At 39.7% G+C, this 19,490-nt stretch overlaps 1 protein-coding gene across 1 annotated transcript in view; it reads right to left on the reverse strand.

Moving 5' to 3' along the window:
* Positions 1–18,437, reverse strand: part of LOC138086338 (homeobox protein 2-like) — a 31,052-nt gene extending 12,615 nt beyond the window's left edge. The window contains exon 1 of the mRNA XM_068981122.1: positions 18,191–18,437. Coding sequence (XP_068837223.1) covers positions 18,191–18,437 — 247 coding nt within the window. The remainder of the gene's footprint in view (positions 1–18,190) is intronic.
* Positions 18,438–19,490: the final 1,053 nt, after the last annotated feature.

Raw genomic sequence — 19,490 nt, forward strand, 5'->3', positions numbered from 1 at the left:
TCACCTCAGCACCTAGAGGAGTGCCAGTCACCTTGACTCTCAAATCGGATCCCATTTATCCTTGTCCTGAGAGCCCACAGCAAGTTGAGGATGACTGACCTCAAGTAAATGATGAGGATAAGAAAATATGTCACTTTAGAAAATGAAAACAAAAATGTGTTCAATTAATGAGTGTGCATACAAATGAAACTCATGATTGGGAGTTCTTCATGCTTTCATGTACCCACAAAACTATCTTTATAGCCGTCAGTGAAAGATTGGTTCCTCCAACTTTTAAAAATATGCAAAATTTCTAAGTCCAAATATATGGTTTTAATTATGTTGTTGTTGTTGTTGCTTACTCACTAAGCTGTATCTGACTCTTTTGTGACCCCAGGAACTGTAACCCACTAGGCTCCTGTCCATGGGATTTCCCAGGCAAGAATGCTAAAGTGGGTTTGCCATTTCCTTCTCCAGAGGATCTTCCCAACTCAGGGACTGAACACACGTTTCTTCCACTGGCAGATGGATTCTTTTACTACTGAGCCACCAGGATAGCCCTGGTTTTAATTATACCAGTATCCTAATGTCATAAGCAGATTGTAGAAAATGTAATCTTGATGATCTCAAAAGACAAAAACGAAGGTCAATACATTCTATGTTATTGACATATACACACACACAAAAATTTAATATTAACTAAATACCTTACCTTCCTTCCTTCTAACCCATTCTTCCCCTTGTGTGTGTGTGCTCAGTCAGTGAGTTGTGTTCAACTCTTTGCAACCCCATGGACTGTAGCCCGCCAGGCTCCTCTGTCCATAGGATTTTCCAGGCAAGAGTACTGGCGCAGGTTGCCATCTCCTCCTCCAAGGGGATCTTCCCAACCCAGGGATGGAAACTTTGTCTCTTGAGTCTCATGCATTGACAGGAAGATTCTTTACCACTAACACCACCTGAAAAGCCCATTCTTCCCCTCAGTTATCAAAAAATTTACTACACTATGATAGCCAAATTACCCATTATCAACTTTTCTAAAACAGATACATTTTTTTCAGAAAAATAATAAGGGACCGTATAGCAAGAGACCTCTGAATGCAATACCGCAGAAATTATATACTGACCCCTGATGATAGATCTCCTATCACTACAAACTACACACAGACACAATCTGAATTTCTGTAGTGTTTTTCTTTTTTTTTTTACTTTTATTTTTCTCCCAAAACCATGTCACTGGAATTACTACTACACCAATGTATGTGTGGAAATATTTCTAATAGTGTAAAAAAAATCTGGACAACATTGTAAACCAACTATACTTCATTTAAAAATATATTTAAAATTAAGCATAAAGAATGACCTACTCTGATGTCCATGGGGTCACGAAGAGTCAGACACAACTGAGCAACTTCACTTTCACTTTTCACTTTCATGCACTGGAGAAGGAAATGGAAACCCACTCCAGTGTTCTTGCCAGGAGAATCCCAGGGATGGGGGAGCCTGGTGGGCTGCCGTCTATGGGGTTGCACAGAGTCGGACACAACTGAAGCGACTTAGCAGCAGCAGCAGCACTCTAATGTCATCCAATGTTCCTTATAATTAGAGCTCAGGGACAGTCTCTAATTCTGTGTACCACCTGCTTTCTACTAAGCTGCATGTCTTGTTTCACAGAATGCTACTGGGTATGCCAGTAGTCATTGTGCTCAGGGGTTTCCAATATTTTGAAAATGCTCAATTAACAATTAAAATAAATTTATATTTAAAAAAATAAATTAATTTTTAAAAAAGTTAAGCAGATTCCCAGAACCTGTAATGTTCCATCACAAAACTTCCAGAAGGAAAGGGAAAGTAAAGCATAAATCATAAATGCAAAGGCCCACAAGACACAAAGCAGGTAACAAACACGAGGTTGCAGGCAAAGCAAGGGCTGAGGGCTGTGGTGCCATCTAGTGGGGCCCTGACAGCATAGGGATGCCGCCCAACATTGTCAGGGCTTTCCTGACAAGTTACAAATCTGGGCTTTAATTTGAAATCTGCATGTTTATGCATGTTGTCTTGGATTGGAAAAAAAAAAAACAACATTGTAGTCGGACCATAATTTTTTTAAGTCAGATTAATCTGGCCCCATTGGTGAAAACTAGTAAACAATGTTTAGCAACCTTCTTTGACCTATAACCTTTATTCAGAGGTCCTATTTTAATTGCCAAGAATTTAACAAAAGTGTCAAAAACGTTGCCTTCAAAAACAAGCATCCAGCCCTCATGGACCACTTTGGTGTGAGTAGCTCTGAATGTCCCCCAGATTACTCAAGCATGAGTCATTTCAGGGTTTACTCAAAGTGAAATTAATCTCCAGTCTTTTAACTGTTCATGTAGAAATGCTTCTAAATGATTAAAATGATCCTTACTTACATTTAGTCTTTGTCTAATTCTTCTGGGAAAACCAACATTTAACTGAGTTGTGAAAAAGAAATATAACACAGGTATTGATTCAATATGAAAAAGACCTTTTATCCTTCCAAAACAACTTTAAAAATCAAAGCGGTTTGAGGACAATTTAGCATTTTGTAGAAACTGGTAACACTCTCAAACAATACTATTTGCAAACTCTATTTTCTAAAACAGAAAGCCTCTTTTGCTACTCCGTCCTTCTCTTTTTCCCTTGTATTTATTTCTGCCCTGCCTCATTCTAAAAATCAGAGCCTGCCAGTTGTCAATATAAGCACCTAGAACTGTGGCACTGAGGTAGCAAAAATGTCATAAATTATATGGCTATTGATTTTCTTCTCCTGGTGTCTTCATGGTCTACTCAATACCATTGCTTCTTCTAACTGCTAAAATACCATCCTTCTCCCAAAGAAAGCACTTAATGCCTTGTATTTCCAGAACCCTGAGAAACCAAATTTGTCTATAATGGAAAAATCACACTCAACTCCATTTTTCAATTGGGTAAATAAAAACCTGTACACACCATGATTTGAAACCTTGGGGACCCTAAGCAATATCACATTTGGAGTCACTTGATTAAAAAAAAAAAAAGGACAATCATGAAATGTTTGCATGTTAAGTCCTCTAAGTCCCAGATTAGATGTGCTGATTCTAAGTTGTATTCAGGTAATCTTGACAGCCTTGGTAACTGAGGTAGAGTGTTTTTTCCTATCTTCCCAATGAGAATTCTTGATGGAAAACAGGATTCATGAGGTCTAAAGAAAATGTACAAATCTAAGAAGTATGTTTCATGTTTTGAAGAGACCTCTGCAATGATCCAGCAATGGCACCCCATTCCAGTACTCTTTCCTGGAAACTCCCATGGACGAAGGAGCCTGGTGGGCTGCAGACCATGGGGTCGCACAGAGTTGGACACGACTGAAGCAACTTAGCAGCAGCAGCAGCAGCAGCTGCAATGATCAGAAAGTTTGAGCCAATTTAGTATAAAAAAATTAGGACTCTGTGACAGAGGTTGACTTTATGCAGTTGAGCTAGCATCCCTCTACCCAGTGGCCCTGATTCATAGGAATGCCATGGGAAACTGACTGAAAAATTGCGCAGCTGATTGAAAGGACTCTGACACGGTATCTGGTCACTGTCTTCTATAGTCAAGGGCATAACCCTTTAGAATCTGGATGCAGGACTTAGTCTTCAGTAATGTAGACATTGTCTTCTTCTTGCATAGGCTTCAGAGCTGCATTATTCAAAGCTCCAATGGGAGAATCTTTCAATGGAATCACACTGTAGAATAACATGAGTAAGAGAAAAGAAGATCACTTCTCAAATATGAGCAGCATATTTGTTTATGTTCATTCAAGCCTGAGTATTTGCATTTCTCAGAGCCCCATTCAAACATCCTATGAAATGAATAGAAACTTCCAGAATTGTGAATATGAAGTTACAGGAAATTATTTTTAATAAGGAGGTAGAAAGTCACACCTTTTAGTTTCAAAAAACTCACACTGGTCTCTTTCAAGACACTCATGCAATAGAACACAAAAATTTATAATCTGAGAAAACAAATACCACACATCAAATTGAAGTACTAAACCAGGATGCACAGTCTCAAAGATGGCCAGGAAATGGTTTGGCTGGTGTTTTTTCTACCCGAGGACTGTGACCCTTTAGCGAATGTTATTTAGTGGTATGTATCCTGTATTGTGAAAGAGGAAAGTGGAAAAGCTGGCTTAAAGCTCAACATTCAGAAAACTAACATCATGGCATCTGGTCCCATCACTTCATGGCAAATAGATGGGAAAACAGTGGAAACAGTATCAGACTTTATTTTTGGGGACTCCAAAATCACTGCAGATGGTGATCGCAGCCATGAAATTAAAAGATGCTTACTCCTTGGAAGGAAAGTTATGACCAACCTAGACAGCATATTCAAAAGCAGAGACATTACTTTGCCAACAAAGGTCTGTCTAGTCAAGGCTATGGTTTTTCCAGTGGTCATGTATGTATGTGAAAGTTGGACTGTGAGGAAAGCTGAACGCCAAAGAATTGATGCTTTTGAACTGTGGTGTTGGAGTAGACTCTTGAGAGTCCCTTGGACTGCAAGGAGACCCAACCAGTCCATTCTAAGGAGATCAGTCCTGGGTGTTCTTTGGAAGGAATGATGCTGAAGCTGAAAATCTTCTTATGAGAAGAGTTCACTCGAAAAGACTGATGCTGGGAGGGATTGGGGGCAGGAGGGAAAGGGATGACAGGATAAGAAGGCTGGATAGCATCACCAACTCAATGGACATGAGTCTGGGTGAACTCCGGGAGTTGGTGATGGACAGGGAGGCCTGGAGTGCTGCAATTCATGGAGTCACAAAGAGTTGGACACGATGGAGCAACTGAACTGAACTGATCTGAAATGATCCTGTATTTAAGGTAAATATATATAAGTATACAAAAAAAAACTCAAAATGGCTGTCTGAGGAGGCCTTACAAATAGCTGTGAAAAGACGGAAAGCAAAAAGCAAAGGAGAAAAGGAAAGATATACCCCGTTGAATGCAGAGTTCCAAAGAATAGCAAGGAGAGATAAGAACGCCTCCCTCAGCAATCAATCCAAAGAAATAGGGGAAAACAATAGAATGGGAAAGACTAGAGATCTCTTCAAGAAAATCAGAGATACCAAGGGAACATTTCAGGCAAAGATGGGCTCCATAAAGGATAGAAATGGTAGGGACTTAACAGAAGCAGAAGATATTAAGAAGAGGTGGCAAGAATAGACAGAAGAACTGTACAAAAAAGAGCTTCATGACCCGGATAATCACGATGGTGTGATCACTCATCTAGAGCCAGACATCCTGGAATGTGAAGTCAAGTGGGCCTTAGAAAACATCACTACGAACAAAGCTAGTGGAGGTGATGGAATTATAGTTGAGCTATTTCAAATCCTGGAAGATGATGCTGTGAAAGTGCTGCACTCAATATGCCAGCAAATTTGGAAAACTCAGCAGTGGCCACATGACTGGAAAAGGTCAGTTTTCATGCCAATCCCAGAGAAAGGCAACGCCAAAGAATGCTCAAACTACCACACAATTGCACTCATTTCACACATTAGTAAAGTAGTGCTTAAAATTCTCCAAGCTAGGCTTCAGCAACACGTGAACTGTGAACTTCCAGATGTTCAAGCTGGTTTTAGAAAAGGCAGAGGAACCAGAGATCATATGACAACATCTGATGGATCATGGAAAAAGCAAGATAGTTCCAGAAAAACATCTATTTCTGCTTTATTGACTATGCCAAAGCCTTTGACTGTGTGGATCACAATAAACTGTGGAAAATTCTGAAGGAGATGGGAATACCAGACCACTGGACACTGCCTCTTGAGAAATTTGTATGCAGGTCAGGAAGCAACAGTTAGAACAGGACATGGAACAACAGACTGGTTCCAAATAGGAAAAGGAGTACGTCAAGGCTGTATATTGTCACGCTGCTGATTTAACTTATATACAGAGTTCATCATGAGAAATGCTGGGCTGGAGAAGCACAAACTGGAATCAAGATTGCCGGGAGAAATATCAATAACCTCAGATATGCAGATGACACCACCCTTATGGCAGAAAGTGAAGAAGAACTAAAGAGCCTCTTGATGAAAGTGAAAGAGGAGAGTGAAAAAGTTGGCTTAAAGCTCAACATTCAGAAAACGAAGATCATGGCATCCGGTCCCATCACTTCATGGCACATAGATAGATGGGGAAACAGTGGAAACAGTGGAAACAGTGTAAGTTTTTGGAGCCTCCAAAATCACTGCAGATGGTGACAGCAGCCATGAAATAAAAAGATGCTTACTTCCTGGAAGAAAAGTTATGACCAACCTAGATGGCATATTCAAAAGCAGAGACATTACTTTGTCAACAAAGGTCCGTCTAGTCAAGGCTCTGGTTTTTCCAGTAGTCATGTATGGATGTGAGAGTTGGACTGTGAAGAAAGCTGAGTGCCAAAGAATTGATGCTTTTGAACTGTGGTGTTGGAGAAGACTCTTGAGAGTCCCTTGGACTGCAAGGAGATCCAAACAGTCCATCCTAAAGGAGATCAGTCCTGGGTGTACATTGGAAGGACTGATGTTGAAGCTGAAACTCCAATACTTTGGCCACCTGATGCGAAGAGCTGACTCACTGGAAAAGACACTGATGCTGGGAAAGATTGAGGGCAGGAGGAGAAGGGGACAACAGAGGATGTTATGGTTGGATGGCATCATCAACTCAATCGACATGGGTTTGGGTGGACTCCAGGAGTTGTTGATGGACAGGGCGGCCTGGCATGCTGTGGTTCATGGTGTTGCAAAGAGCCAGACAGGACTGAGCAACTGAACTGAACTGATAAAAAATATCAGAGCATATCAGATGTAGTAAAATAGTATTGCTTCACCTAAGAGTGTTCTAGATAACAGAGTCAAAAATCACACCCTGCCTTAACAGTTAAAATTAGAAAGCTATGGGTAAGCTGAGTTTTATAACATGAATGCTCACAAATCAAGTGTACACAAAGGTCATTTGTCGAGTTTTTATATCAATGCTTTTTTAGAAGTTGTCTGTAGGCACTATTTTTATTACCTTAGCCTGCCCAGAAATTAAATGGCACCCCACTCCAGTACTCTTGCCTGGAAAATCCCATGGATGGGAGTCTGGTGGGCTGCAGTCCATGGGGTCTCTGAGGGTTGGACATGACTGAGCGACTTCACTTTCCCTTTTCACTTTCATGCATTGGAAAAGGAAACGGCAACTCACTCCAGTGTTCTTGCCTGGAGAATCCCAGGGACGAGGGAGGCTGGTGGGCAGCCGTCTATGGGGTCGCACAGAGTTGGACACGACTAAAGCGACTTAGCAGCAGCAGCAGCCCAGAAATGATATGAATTGCACTGAATCTTCACTCAGCTCTGATCTTTAAACAGATTAGTCACATTGCGTGGAAACAGGTTAGTTGTCAGCAGCTCAAAATGAGTCAATGTGATATAGCTGCTTCCAAAATAACATCATGAGGAAATACACCATTTTGGTTTTGTTTTGCTTGCTTTTCTGTATTATACAGCATCTTCTACATTGAATATTTTCTTTTCTAATTGGGTGATTAAAACTGAAATTTTAAAAAAGTAAACATTGAAAGAACAAAAATGAACTAAAAGGATGTGATCATTCATGCTTTTCTGTCTGTAGGGAGCACTTATTTTTTTCTGTTTTTGGAAGCTGACATCAAAAATTCCTAAAGGCCTGAGTTTTGGACTCTAAGAGACCTGCTACGTGGTGTGACTTTGGATGTCACTTAACATCTCTAAACCTGTTTTCTAATTAGTAAACTGAGAATACTACTACTGCCTGTCTCACAGGTTTATTACTGTGAAGGGCATGTCTCAATAATAAAATCCACCATCTATGGAACACTTGCAATATGCTGGAGATTATTCAAGGCGTATTTTGTGGACTGGCTATGATTAACTCAGATATAGGAAAGATTGTGTACAAACATCCAATGAAAGAGAACTAAGAATAATGGATGGCAGTTAAAGAGAGATGAATTCAGAATCAAAGAAAGACTTGGCTTAAAGCCCAAGCTGGACCAGATGAAGCAGTTTATTTTGTTGGAAGTAGGTAGTGGTTTCCTACCTTTACAGATGCTTGGGAAAGTGACCCCAGGGATGCATACAAAGAAGATTTAATTTTTTATTGGGTGAAGGCATAAATTTGCAAAAACTGTAAATTGAAATGCCTGTGAGGCCAGACAACTAATGTAAATGAACAGAGCAGGCTGGGTATGGAATAACAGGGGATGGTGGGAACCGTGGGGAGCTGGAGGCATGTCCCTAGCCCTGCCCTTGCGGGTCTTCAGCCGGGAGGTGTCTTTCTCCAGATTTTTGCAGAGCTGCCTTCTGCTTCTTTGGGGCTCACTCACATAGCCTACTGCCCTGATCCAGTATTCCCCATGGTATTTCTCTGGAAGTTCTATAAGGGCCTGCTTATTCATTTATATGTTTTCTGTCTGTTCTGCTCATCTTTATGGAATATAATAGAGATTCAATAGACATGCAATAAACAAAGCACTGAAAGAAATCAAATAACAAACTAAACAACCCATTCAAATGATCCCTGAAACAATATCTGCAATTTAGTTCTCTTGCTCTAAGAGATAAGATTTGAGGTGTTATTTTTGTAGCAGTTATGACACAATTCCAGAGAAATACAGAGATACTTGGAAAAGGAAATGGCAACCTACTCCATTATTCTTGCCTGGAGAATCCCAGGGAAGGAGGAGCCTGCCGTCTATGGGGTTGCACAGAGTCGGACACAACTGAAGTGACTTAGCAGCAGCAGCAGCAGCAGCATAGAGATGCTAAAATCATCACTGGAAGGTTGAACAGCAACGGAGATACTCTATATACTAGGTTTTTCAGGATCCAGAGTATAAAATGGAGAACTCGAAAGGAAAAGAGGAGAGAGACAGAGAAATTTTCCTTATGTTTACTAGAGTAAGAACATCAAAAGGCATTATTAACACAAACCATTTCAAACATACCGTAGTAGCTCCGCCTTGCTACCCAGGCAAAAATATCCTAAATTGATGGGAAAATGAAGAGAAAATAAAACATGCAAGCCAAAGAGGTTTTTTTTTTCCTAAACAGTATATTATTACGGTTATTACTTTAATATGAGCAAAATCAGTACAGCTCTCAGAATCTAAAAAAAAATAATTTCGAAGAAAGAATATTTTAAAAAGGAGAAAAAAAAATTAATCTGGACCCTAACCTGATAACTCAAGGTAACTTCTCTTGAATCTCCAGGAGCCAAGTAAGCCCCTTGGTATAGAGTATCTTGTGATTCGTAGGTTTAGTGTATTGACCTACATGCCCTCGCTTATTTTAATGCCATTATATTTCACTGAAAAAAGCCCTGAATATTGTGCTTCTCCCATAGAGACAGGTTTTACACACACATACACACACAACTGGTGGAAGGAGACCAGGAGGCCATGGATGACTGTCATGTGAAACCCTTTGTTCCTCTCCTAGCTCTGAAATGATGTACCCTCCTAATGTCTCTTGTGCTTCTTCTATTAAGTGGGTGTTATAAAGCCGTCAACAGCTTTACTCCCGATAGGGATAAAAATTTGTTATTGAGGGAATGGGAAAAGAACAAAATGGGAGGGAACAAATCTGGTATATTACAATGGCTTTTTCTTCCAAGTCTATACTTTACACAACCAATGATTATTCCTCCATATTTAAATTCTCATGTTTATGGAACAATAAATTTAAGATAAATTAAAAAAAAAAAACAAGGTAAGAACTAAGAAAGTTATGTGAAACTGAAAACATGTGGCCCAAGAATATTCCTGTGGGCTCAAGAATATTTCTGAATATTTCAGTCCTGAGGTGACTTACTTCTCCTAGAGAATGCCACAAACATGACCAACAGTGCCAAAATAGTAACCGAGATTCCAATGTAGACTCCCTTGCTGGTGCTCATCCATGTTTCTTGTGCCAGCGCCGTAACCTACAGAAATATCAGCAGATCAAACACAAAACAGAAAAATAAAACAATCTTGTTAGAGTTATAGGTAGAAAACATTTCAGAAAAAAATTTACCCAGACACATTATTGTTTATTGACCCCTGGCTAGTTCAGGATCATGAAGGGTAAGAACAAATGATGTAAAGTTAAAGCCTTATGATGAAATTCTAAGACAACTCAAAATTCAAAATGTATTTGGGGGTGGTGGAAATGTTTACATCTTACTTACGGTGGTATTTAGAGAAGGGTACAGATTTGTTAAAACTCAAGCTGTATGCTTCAAATGAGTGTGCTTTATTATGATAACTTATACATATTATAAAAAATAAGCTCTTTTCATAAATAATCCTCTTATGATACTAATAAAAAACAATTTTGGTTTCTATGTATGTTGCCATGGTGGTGCTATTTGAATGTGTTCTGTTACTGAAACTGGCCATTAATTTAAACACTTTTTTGAACTAGAATTCAAGATTCTATGTCTTTATAAATAGGCATGAAAGTAGCTGCTCCGATTCATGACTCTGCTTAACAATTAAAATGCTGTGCAATTGGGAAATTCCTAGTGTGAGAGATCATCACTTCCTAGAGTAAACCCAAAATATACCAGGCCATCATGCTTGCCTTCTTTACATAGCTTAATTCTAAAGATGTCCCACCACATAAGTATTTTAACAGAAAGGAAGTGGAAAATCAGAGAAAAAGACTAAGTCTCAAGTCTCCTCCTGCGTAAGAGTTTAATCTCTGGAGTCAGAATCGCAGGTTAACTTTTATTTAGTTGCTCTGTGACCCTAGCAAGTTATTTAGCCTCTCCAAACCTCTTTTTCTGTCAAAGGCAGATTAAATAGGGTTCTTGGGAAAGGTACTTCAGGTACCTCCTGATAAACACTCTGAGGAATACAGAGGGGTGTGACCTAGCCTTTGAGGTGTCCTTGCCTAAACGGAAAACAGTCAGTGCCTTGGGAGGGAAAAGCTGTGTTATCACCTTACTTGTGGGAGGGAAAGCAGTTAGATGGAACACAGGGTTACAGGAAGCAGTCTTTGCTAGCTTTTTTAAAAAAATTATGTTACAGAAAAACTGGAAGTTCATTTTAAAGTGTGCAGCTCAGGATAAAGAAAGGAAAACAAAAATCAACCATAATTTCAATAGCCAGAGATAGTTACTATTACCATTTTTCATTATATACTCTACTAGAATTTTATCTTTCTAGCACTTTTCTTAACAGACACAGTTACCATATCCAATGTATACTACAGTATATATATATATATACATCATTTTATTTTATATCTACAACCTATATATAATAATTTTTTTTTCAGTTTTGGCAATGCTACATGGCATGTGGATCTTAGTTCCCTAGTCAGCCATCAAACCTCTACTTACTTCATTGGAGGCATGAAGTCTTAATTATTGGACTGTCAGGGAAGTCCCAATGCTATCTGAAGAGTTAGTTTTTTCATTTAACAATTGACATTGTCTTCTCATGGCAGTAAGTACACTGCAGTGACAGCATTTTTAGTGGCAATATGAGCATGCTTAATTGATAAGTTATTAATCTCTTATTATTGAACATTTAGGTTGTTTATAACATTTTTTGTTTATGAACAGCAGCAATGTATATCTTGTTTTATACATCTTTATGTATATGTTCATTCTCTCCTTAAGATGCAGCTCAAAAAGTTGACCTACTGGGTGGAAATACATGCTGCTTGGTTTCAAGATACTTGGGAAACACTTGATATCTTCACGATCAAGACACAAAAAGCCCACAATTGTGCTAGCAGCTATTGTGAACTTGCTTCTATATTGCTCACGTTATATAGAAGAGATTAATTGCTACTGAATATACCTGTCCTGCAGGTAACTGAGGTCAAAAACAATCTTCTCATTCAGAGCGTTTGTTTCTTTTTTTAAAACTAGCATAAGTCTGACTGACATGACATTTACATGGTGGCAGTTCTGCTATTTAACAAGAACAACAAATTCAGCCCATATCCATCAGATCAATCAGTACCCATATCATCAGGGTGATTAAAATCTTTCATATCACTCCTATGTGTTAGTGTTCTCATTGTCACTAAGTTACGCAACATAAGGCCATTTGACGTCACATTAACCCCACTTTGCTTGAACTTGAATTTCTCTTACAATGTCCATGCTGCAATTTCTCACCACTTGCAATCAAGATTACTCTCATACCTGAATCAGTTCATGTTTTTTGCTTCTAGGAGTTATTTGCACATAGTGCAAGGAAAGTTGTTTCACCCAAGGGAGCCAAAAGTAAAAACTCACTGATAAATTCTTCTAACTTACACACAAAGATGAGGCTTTGATGAGTATCATGAGACTATAGTCCCTTGGATTTTCCCAAGCTAATTGTGGGAAAAGTGCAAGAACAAATTACAGAATCAAAGAGTTTGAAGACCTTAGGGCCTTAATATGTCATCATATGGGGAGGATTATATATAGAGAGACTCAGCAGTGGCCTCAAAATCTCTCTATAGAAGAAAAATTGGATTGGAAAAGGATATTAGGGGGCCTATGTTTAAGGAATCACACTTTAATTGACATAGTATTTTTGGTGGAGATTGCCCCCATTCCACTGCATCAGTTCAAGTCATGTTATTTCTCTAACAATGATCTAAGTCTTTCTTGGTATATAATATTAAGTCACTGCACCTGAATTAATTCACTCTTTTTTTCTTATTTTCTGATCAGGAGGAATTCTGTCCTGGGTTATATGTGTGTCTAAAGTAAAATATAACTTTTCAGCTATTTCTAACAAGGTAGTGCATTTATATAGACTTTTAAAATTAATTAAAGAATCCCTATTCAAGAGTCAAATTCTTTCTTCCTTTATTTTTTTAAATTAGAAAGAATCAATCTTTGGACTAATCTGACAATAATAATCTTTAAATGTAACTTAATTCCAGAAGAGACATATAAGTGAATCAGTTTGATGCTTACAGTTTGATTGTTACGCCAATGGGGATCTGGAGACTGGGTCACAGTGCCATTTCCCTCTGCTCAAAAAGAAAGAAAATTAATAAGAATTACAAAAAGATATAGAACTTTCTTAAGGTAAAGTCACTCAGTCGTGTCTAACTCTTTGCGACTCCATGGGCTGTAGCCTACCAGGCTCCTCTGTCCATGGGATTTTCCAGGCAATAGTACTGGAGTGGATTGCCATTTCCTTCTCCAGGGGATCTTCCCGACCCAGGGATCAAACCCGGGTCTCCCACATTGTAGACAGACGCTTAACCGTCTGAGCCACCAGGGAAGTACATATATTCACACTGCCTTCTGGTAATAAAGGGAAAGTTGAATAATCATATGACCTAATGCTGTAGGCATCCCAAGAATAATACCAAGTTAATAACATTTATTAATTTAAGTAGTAAGGTTGTGCTTCTTAACCATTTTGTCATGGACCCTTTGACAATGAACTCTTTTTTTTTTTCTCCCTATTGGGGGAAAAAAAATGCATGCTCGCAGAAAGTTTGCTGACAACTTTAGACAAGTCAGAGTGGCCCATTCTCAGAACTAGGTTAAAAATTACCACTTACAGATAAATGATCAATATTTTCATGGCAGCTCAGAAACTTCCAGTGAGTGCTCAGAGGTCATTACACATCCAAAGAGCAGAACCACTCTGTTCAAAATGAACATTACATTGGTTTTACATTCTAAATGTGAGTGAAATGTGTGCCTACACACTGATCTAAATGTGCTTTAGAAAATATGTTACAACACCCCCAAGCCCAGTGTATCTTATACTACCTAAACTCCCAATATAAAAGGGTACTATGCCTTAAAGTTTTGAATGCTCAAATTTTAACAGTGTTTTGAAATATCTCTTTTGTCCTACAGAACATATACTGTTGGCCCTTCTCAGCAACTATAGGTCAAATACAGGCTTCTCTCTTTACTGAATATCTATTACACATAAGCACTTTACATCCTTATACCAATTTTCTTAATCTGAAATTTTAGATGAGGTGCTGAAATGGTTGAAGTTTCCAGCTCTACTAAAGGACAACAGCCTCAGCTCATAACCACCGCACACACTATGTTCCCATCCAATGTAAATTCTGCATCTCAGAGATTCACATACTACTGACAGAGCTATAAAACCATCATTTTCTGAGAGTAGTGAAAATGAACTAAGCATATCCCCCTAAATTTTCACAGTTTACATTACTGTATCTACAATTTAAACATTCTGACAGAATTTCTTCAAGAGACAAAGACAGTATCTACAGTCTAATCTCTGTGTATGACTTATGTTATAACATTAAATCCTTAATCTATATAATGAGTGATGTTTTTAAAAAAATAAAAAGGACTTGAGTCACATGAAACTTGACTTCAGTGCTGACATGTCACTTACCAATGTGACCTCGACCAATGTCCTTTACATACACATTACATATATATGCATGTAAATGTATGTATTTACATTTCCAGCTGGGGTAACCTTGAACTACAAGCTGTTGACAGCACCCGTCTCATAAAGTTATCACTTTAGATGATGCATGTAAGGTGCTTAACACCATATTAAACAAATATCAGGTATCACAATTATGTTGCTATATAACAATAGGAGCAATGGGCAAGGGACACCATGCAACGGATTTTCCAAATATCATGTCCTTCATTCCTTACAAACATGTAGTGAGGAATGAAACAACTCGCCCATGGGCGTGCAGCTTGAAACTGCCATTGGCGGGCAGGGGAATTGGAAGCTGTTTGTCTCCAAAGTAGAACTAAATGTCCTCCTCAGTCTGGCAATGGCAAGAAATAAACCTGCCTTGAAAGAATTAAATGAGATAATGCACAACAATTTGCAGGCACATGCATCTGGAAAGGTAGGTGCAGGCCCTGCAAAAACCAAGATTCCTTCTGGACTAACATTCTTTGCTTTGTGAGGCTTTAACCCACTGAAGTGTGACTCGGGCACGGTGAGGATTTGGCTGAAGGGCCTCAGAGATGCTGCCAAGACGGCAACAGTCAGAGAAGTCATGGGGACACAGCTGCTCCAATGTCTGTTCCATGCTGGCAAGTCTACTTGACCAGGTTTTAGTGACATATTTTAGAGAACGATTTCCCATTTTCTACTTTGTTCTTCCTCTTAGCCTAAAAGTGTGGGGTGCAGTTGCTCCAACTGCTCTTACCTGTATTTTTATCTGCTTTCTCTTTGTTTCTGTGCCAAGAAACAGTTCACACCAGTGATTCCACTTTCAAAACCAAATGTCACTATTAGCTGATTTCAATTAAATTGGTCCCTCTCTGAATTCCACTGCAAGTCCATTTTCAATTAAGAGCTTCCTTGAATAATTGGCAAAGTAGGCCATCCTGGGTGTTTGCTACAGAATAGCAACTCCTGAGCATGATGAATCATATGCACATGTCTTACAAAGTCTGACCTTGTTGGATGCTTCACAGGCATGTAGACAAATAAGCCACTTCTGCATTACAAAGGGGTTCACATGTGGTTCACACTCTCCAAATTTACCACCATGGGTAACAGAATTAGTTGGGAAAGATGACAATTCAATATCATCTTTCTCCATTATAGGAAAAACAGACTAATCTTACATCTCAAAAGAATATGGACTTTACCAAACTAGGGAGAACTGGAGACTTTTGGTGTGGAATAGCACAATCCTAGTGGGCCGTGCCTCTTTGGTTCTGGTGTCCATTTTCTCAACCCAACTCAAAGTGTCCATGTAAAATGAAAGCTTGACAAGGCAGCAGGGGAGCCTCCTGGCTCTGTGTAGTAGAGGAAGCATAAACACGCGACCAGTTTGGTCTGGACCTGTTTGGATTTAATTGTTTTAAGGCTCTGTCCAGGGAAGTATGCCTAGAAATAAGTTTAAAGACCAGGCTGATTCATTTTATTTAGAAAAATGTGGATATGCATGTGGATGATCCCAAATCATACAAACTGCCTATGTCACTCAAATGTACATATTTCTGGACATTCTAAGTAACAGTCATAGTTGCCACTCTATCACATACCTTGTAACTGTGTCCCCAGATCTTTATCTCAAATAACGCTTGTAAGAATAAGTAATATTTCCTCCATTTGCCAAAGGATAAAAACAGATTCAAAGAGGGTAATAAGACATTTGTTCAAGTTGCATAGCTGAGTGGAATAGCCATTGTTGGCATTCAACTCACGCTTGTCTTATTTCAGAATATGTGCTCCAAACAATGTGCTAATATTTTTCAAAATTTGAATTCTCCCAGGTGTTCAGGAAAGAAACTGAAGTTACCTGTTGAACAAGAGTGCCATGGTGAGCTGGTTATGTTTGTTTCATACAGGGTAGCAGGCTGGGTTTCTGCTGTCTGAGTTGGAGAAGATAAAGAAGCTATAGGAATGACAAGAACGGAAAAATAGTGTTCAATTAGTGGAGGAAAATTACACCCTCAGCAGAAAGAACAAACAAAATTAAATCAGAAATTACTCTTTGACTCTTTCTTAGAAATGTATTAATAGATGTCTTTGAGGTATGGACATCTTACCCTGCTGTGTAGGCATTTCATTATCATGAATAAATCTGATCTAGATAATGATTTGAGAGCCTAACAACAGAATTATTCCACTTTTTATACTTCTTTTGTTGTTCAGCCCCATGACTGCAGCATGCCATGCTTCCCTGTCCTTCTCTGTGTCCTGGAATTTGCTCAAACTCATGTCCATTGAGTTAGCAATACTGTCTACCCATCTCATTCTCTGCCAGCCTCTTCTTTTGCCTTCAATCTTTCCCAGCATGAGGGTCTTTTCCAATGAGTCAGCTGTTAGCATAAGGTGGCCAAAGCACTGGAGCTTCAGCTTTAGCATCAGCCCTGGGGTTGTCATAAGAATTAAGAGGCTTAATACTTATAAAGCAGTTAGCATGTTTCCTGACACAGGAAACAGAATAAGCATTAGCTTCACTGAAATCTTATCCTCAGTGTTGGATTAGGCTTCAAACTGGATTAAATTATCTCTATTCAACACAAGCTGGAATCAAGATTGCTGGGAGAAATATCAATAACTTCAGATATACAGATGACGCCACCGTTATGGCAGAAAGTGAAGAGGAACTAAAAAGCCTCTTGATGAAAGTGAAAGTGGCGAGTGAAAAAGTTGCCTTAAAGCTCAACATTCAGAAAACGAAGATCATGGCATCTGGTTCCATCACTTCATGAGAAATGATGGGGAAACAGTGGAAACAGTGTCAGACTTTATTTTGGGGGGCTCCAAAATCACTGCAGATGGTAGCTGCAGCCATGAAATTAAAAGACACTTACTCCTTGGAAGAAAAGTCATGACCAACCTAGATAGCATATTGAAAAGCAGAGACATTACTTTGCCAACAAAGGTCCATCTAGTCAAGGCTATGATTTTTCCAGTGGTCATGTATGGATGTGAGAGTTGGACTGTGAAGAAGGCTGAGCGCCAAAGAATTGATGCTTTTGAACTGTGGTGTTGGAGAAGACTCTTGAGAGTCCCTTGGACTGCAAGGAGATCCAACCAGTCCATTCTGAAGAGATCAGCCCTGGGTATTCTTTGGAAAGAATGATGCTAAAGCTGAAACTCCAGTACTTTGGCAACCTCATGCAGAGTTGACTCATTGGAAAAGACCCTGATGCTGGGAGGGATTGGAGGCAAGAGGAAAAAGGGACAACAGAGGATGAGATGGCTTGATGGCATCACTGACTCTATGGACTTGAGTCTGAGTGAACTCCGGGAGTTAGTGATGGACAGGGAGGCTCCCATGCTGGCATGGGGTTGCAAATAGTCGGACTGAGCAACTGAACTGAACTGAACTGAACTGATTCAGAGCTCCTTGTAAGACAGAATCTCATTCACTTGGCCCTGTTCTGGCACCCTTATTTTTTTCCTCATAATTCTATGTTAAACTGGGCCGAATGCACCATCCTTCTAAGATGTCCGCAAGCAGTGGTCTGGCTTTTCTTTTTTTTCTCTTTTTGCTATTAATGATTCCTTTGAGAATCTAATAAAAGCCATCGATCCCTCTTACTCTGAAAATGCTTTAAGATACAAAAGATGAATATAAGAAGGTACACGTGGTTCACAGATTCTGTGAAGCCAGGTTTGGAAACCTGTTAAGACTCCCTTCACTACATTGTACATCTGCCTTAACACTGTGCTCTGGATGGTGTGTATCCTTACTTTAAAAACTTCTGCGTTTAGAAGTACTTTTGCTTACCTGGCTGGAGGTCTTTTGTGGGTGCTGGCATTGGAAGAGCAGAAGTAGAGGACCTCGCTGTCACTGGAGCAGTGGGGACTGTCATGGTTGGAACAGTGGTGCTGATTGTTGTTGGCACAGCAGTGGTGGTGATTGTTGGAGCAGTGGTGACCATCGTGGTTGGAGTAGTGGTGGTGGTGGTTGTTGGAATTGCGGTGGGTGTTGTTTTTGGGGTAGCAGCGGTGGTTGTTGAAATAGTGGTAGTCATTGTTGAAGGAGTAGTAATGGTTGTCTTTCTTGTAGTTTTGGTTGTTCTTGGAGTAGTCGTGGTGGTGGTTGTGGTTGTTGGAGTTGTGGTGGTTGTTTTGGGGGTACTAGTCATGGTTGTTGCAATAGTGGTAGTCATTGCTGGAGTAGTTGTAATGATTGTCCTTCTTGCAGTGGTGGTTGTCCTTGGAGTAGTGGTGGTGGGGGTTGATGGAGTCATGGTGGTTGTTGTTTTGGGGGTAGTAGTGGTGGTTGTTGGAATAGTGGTAGTCATTCTTGGGGTGGTAGTAAAGGTTGTCTTTTTTGTAGTAGTTATTTCTGGAGTAGTGGAGGTGGTGGTGGTGGTTGTTGGAGTCATGGTGGTTGTTGTTTTGGGGGTAGTAGTGGTGGTTGTTGGAGTAGTGGTAGTCATTCTTGGAGCAGTAGTAATGGTTATCTTTCTTGTAGTGGTGGTTGTTCTTGGAGTAGTGGTAGTGGTGGTAGTCATTCTTGGAGTAGTAGTAACGGTTGTCTTTCTTGTAGTGGTGGTTGATCTTGGAGTAGTGGAGGTGATGGTTGTGGTTCTTGGAATCATGGTGGTTGTTGTTTTGGGGCTAGTAGCCATGGTTGTTGGAGTAGTGGTAGTCGTTCTTGGAGTAGTAGTAATGGTTATGTTTCTTGTAGTGGTGGTTGTTCTTGGAGTAGTGGTGGTGGTGGTAGTGGTTCTTGGAGTAGTAATAATGGTTGTCTTTCTTGTAGTGGTGGTTGTTCTTGGAGTAGTGGAGGTTGTGGAGGTGGTTTTTGGAGTTGTGGTGGTTGTTTTGAGGGTAATAGTGGTGGTTGTTGGAGTAGTGTTAGTCATTCTTGGAGTAGTAGTAATGGTTGTCTTTCTTGCAGTGGTGGTTGTTCTTGGAGTAGTGGAGGTTGTGGTGGTGGTTGTTGGAGTCGTGGTGGTTGTTGTTTTGGGAGTAGTAGTGGTGGTTGTTGGAGTAGTGGTAGTCATTCTTGGAGTAGTAGTAACGGTTGTCTTTCTTGCAGTGGTGGTTGTTCTTGGAGTAGTGGAGGTTGTGGTGGT

This window comes from Capricornis sumatraensis, chromosome 9, assembly GCF_032405125.1.
Source record: "Capricornis sumatraensis isolate serow.1 chromosome 9, serow.2, whole genome shotgun sequence".
Lineage (NCBI taxonomy): Eukaryota > Metazoa > Chordata > Mammalia > Artiodactyla > Bovidae > Capricornis > Capricornis sumatraensis.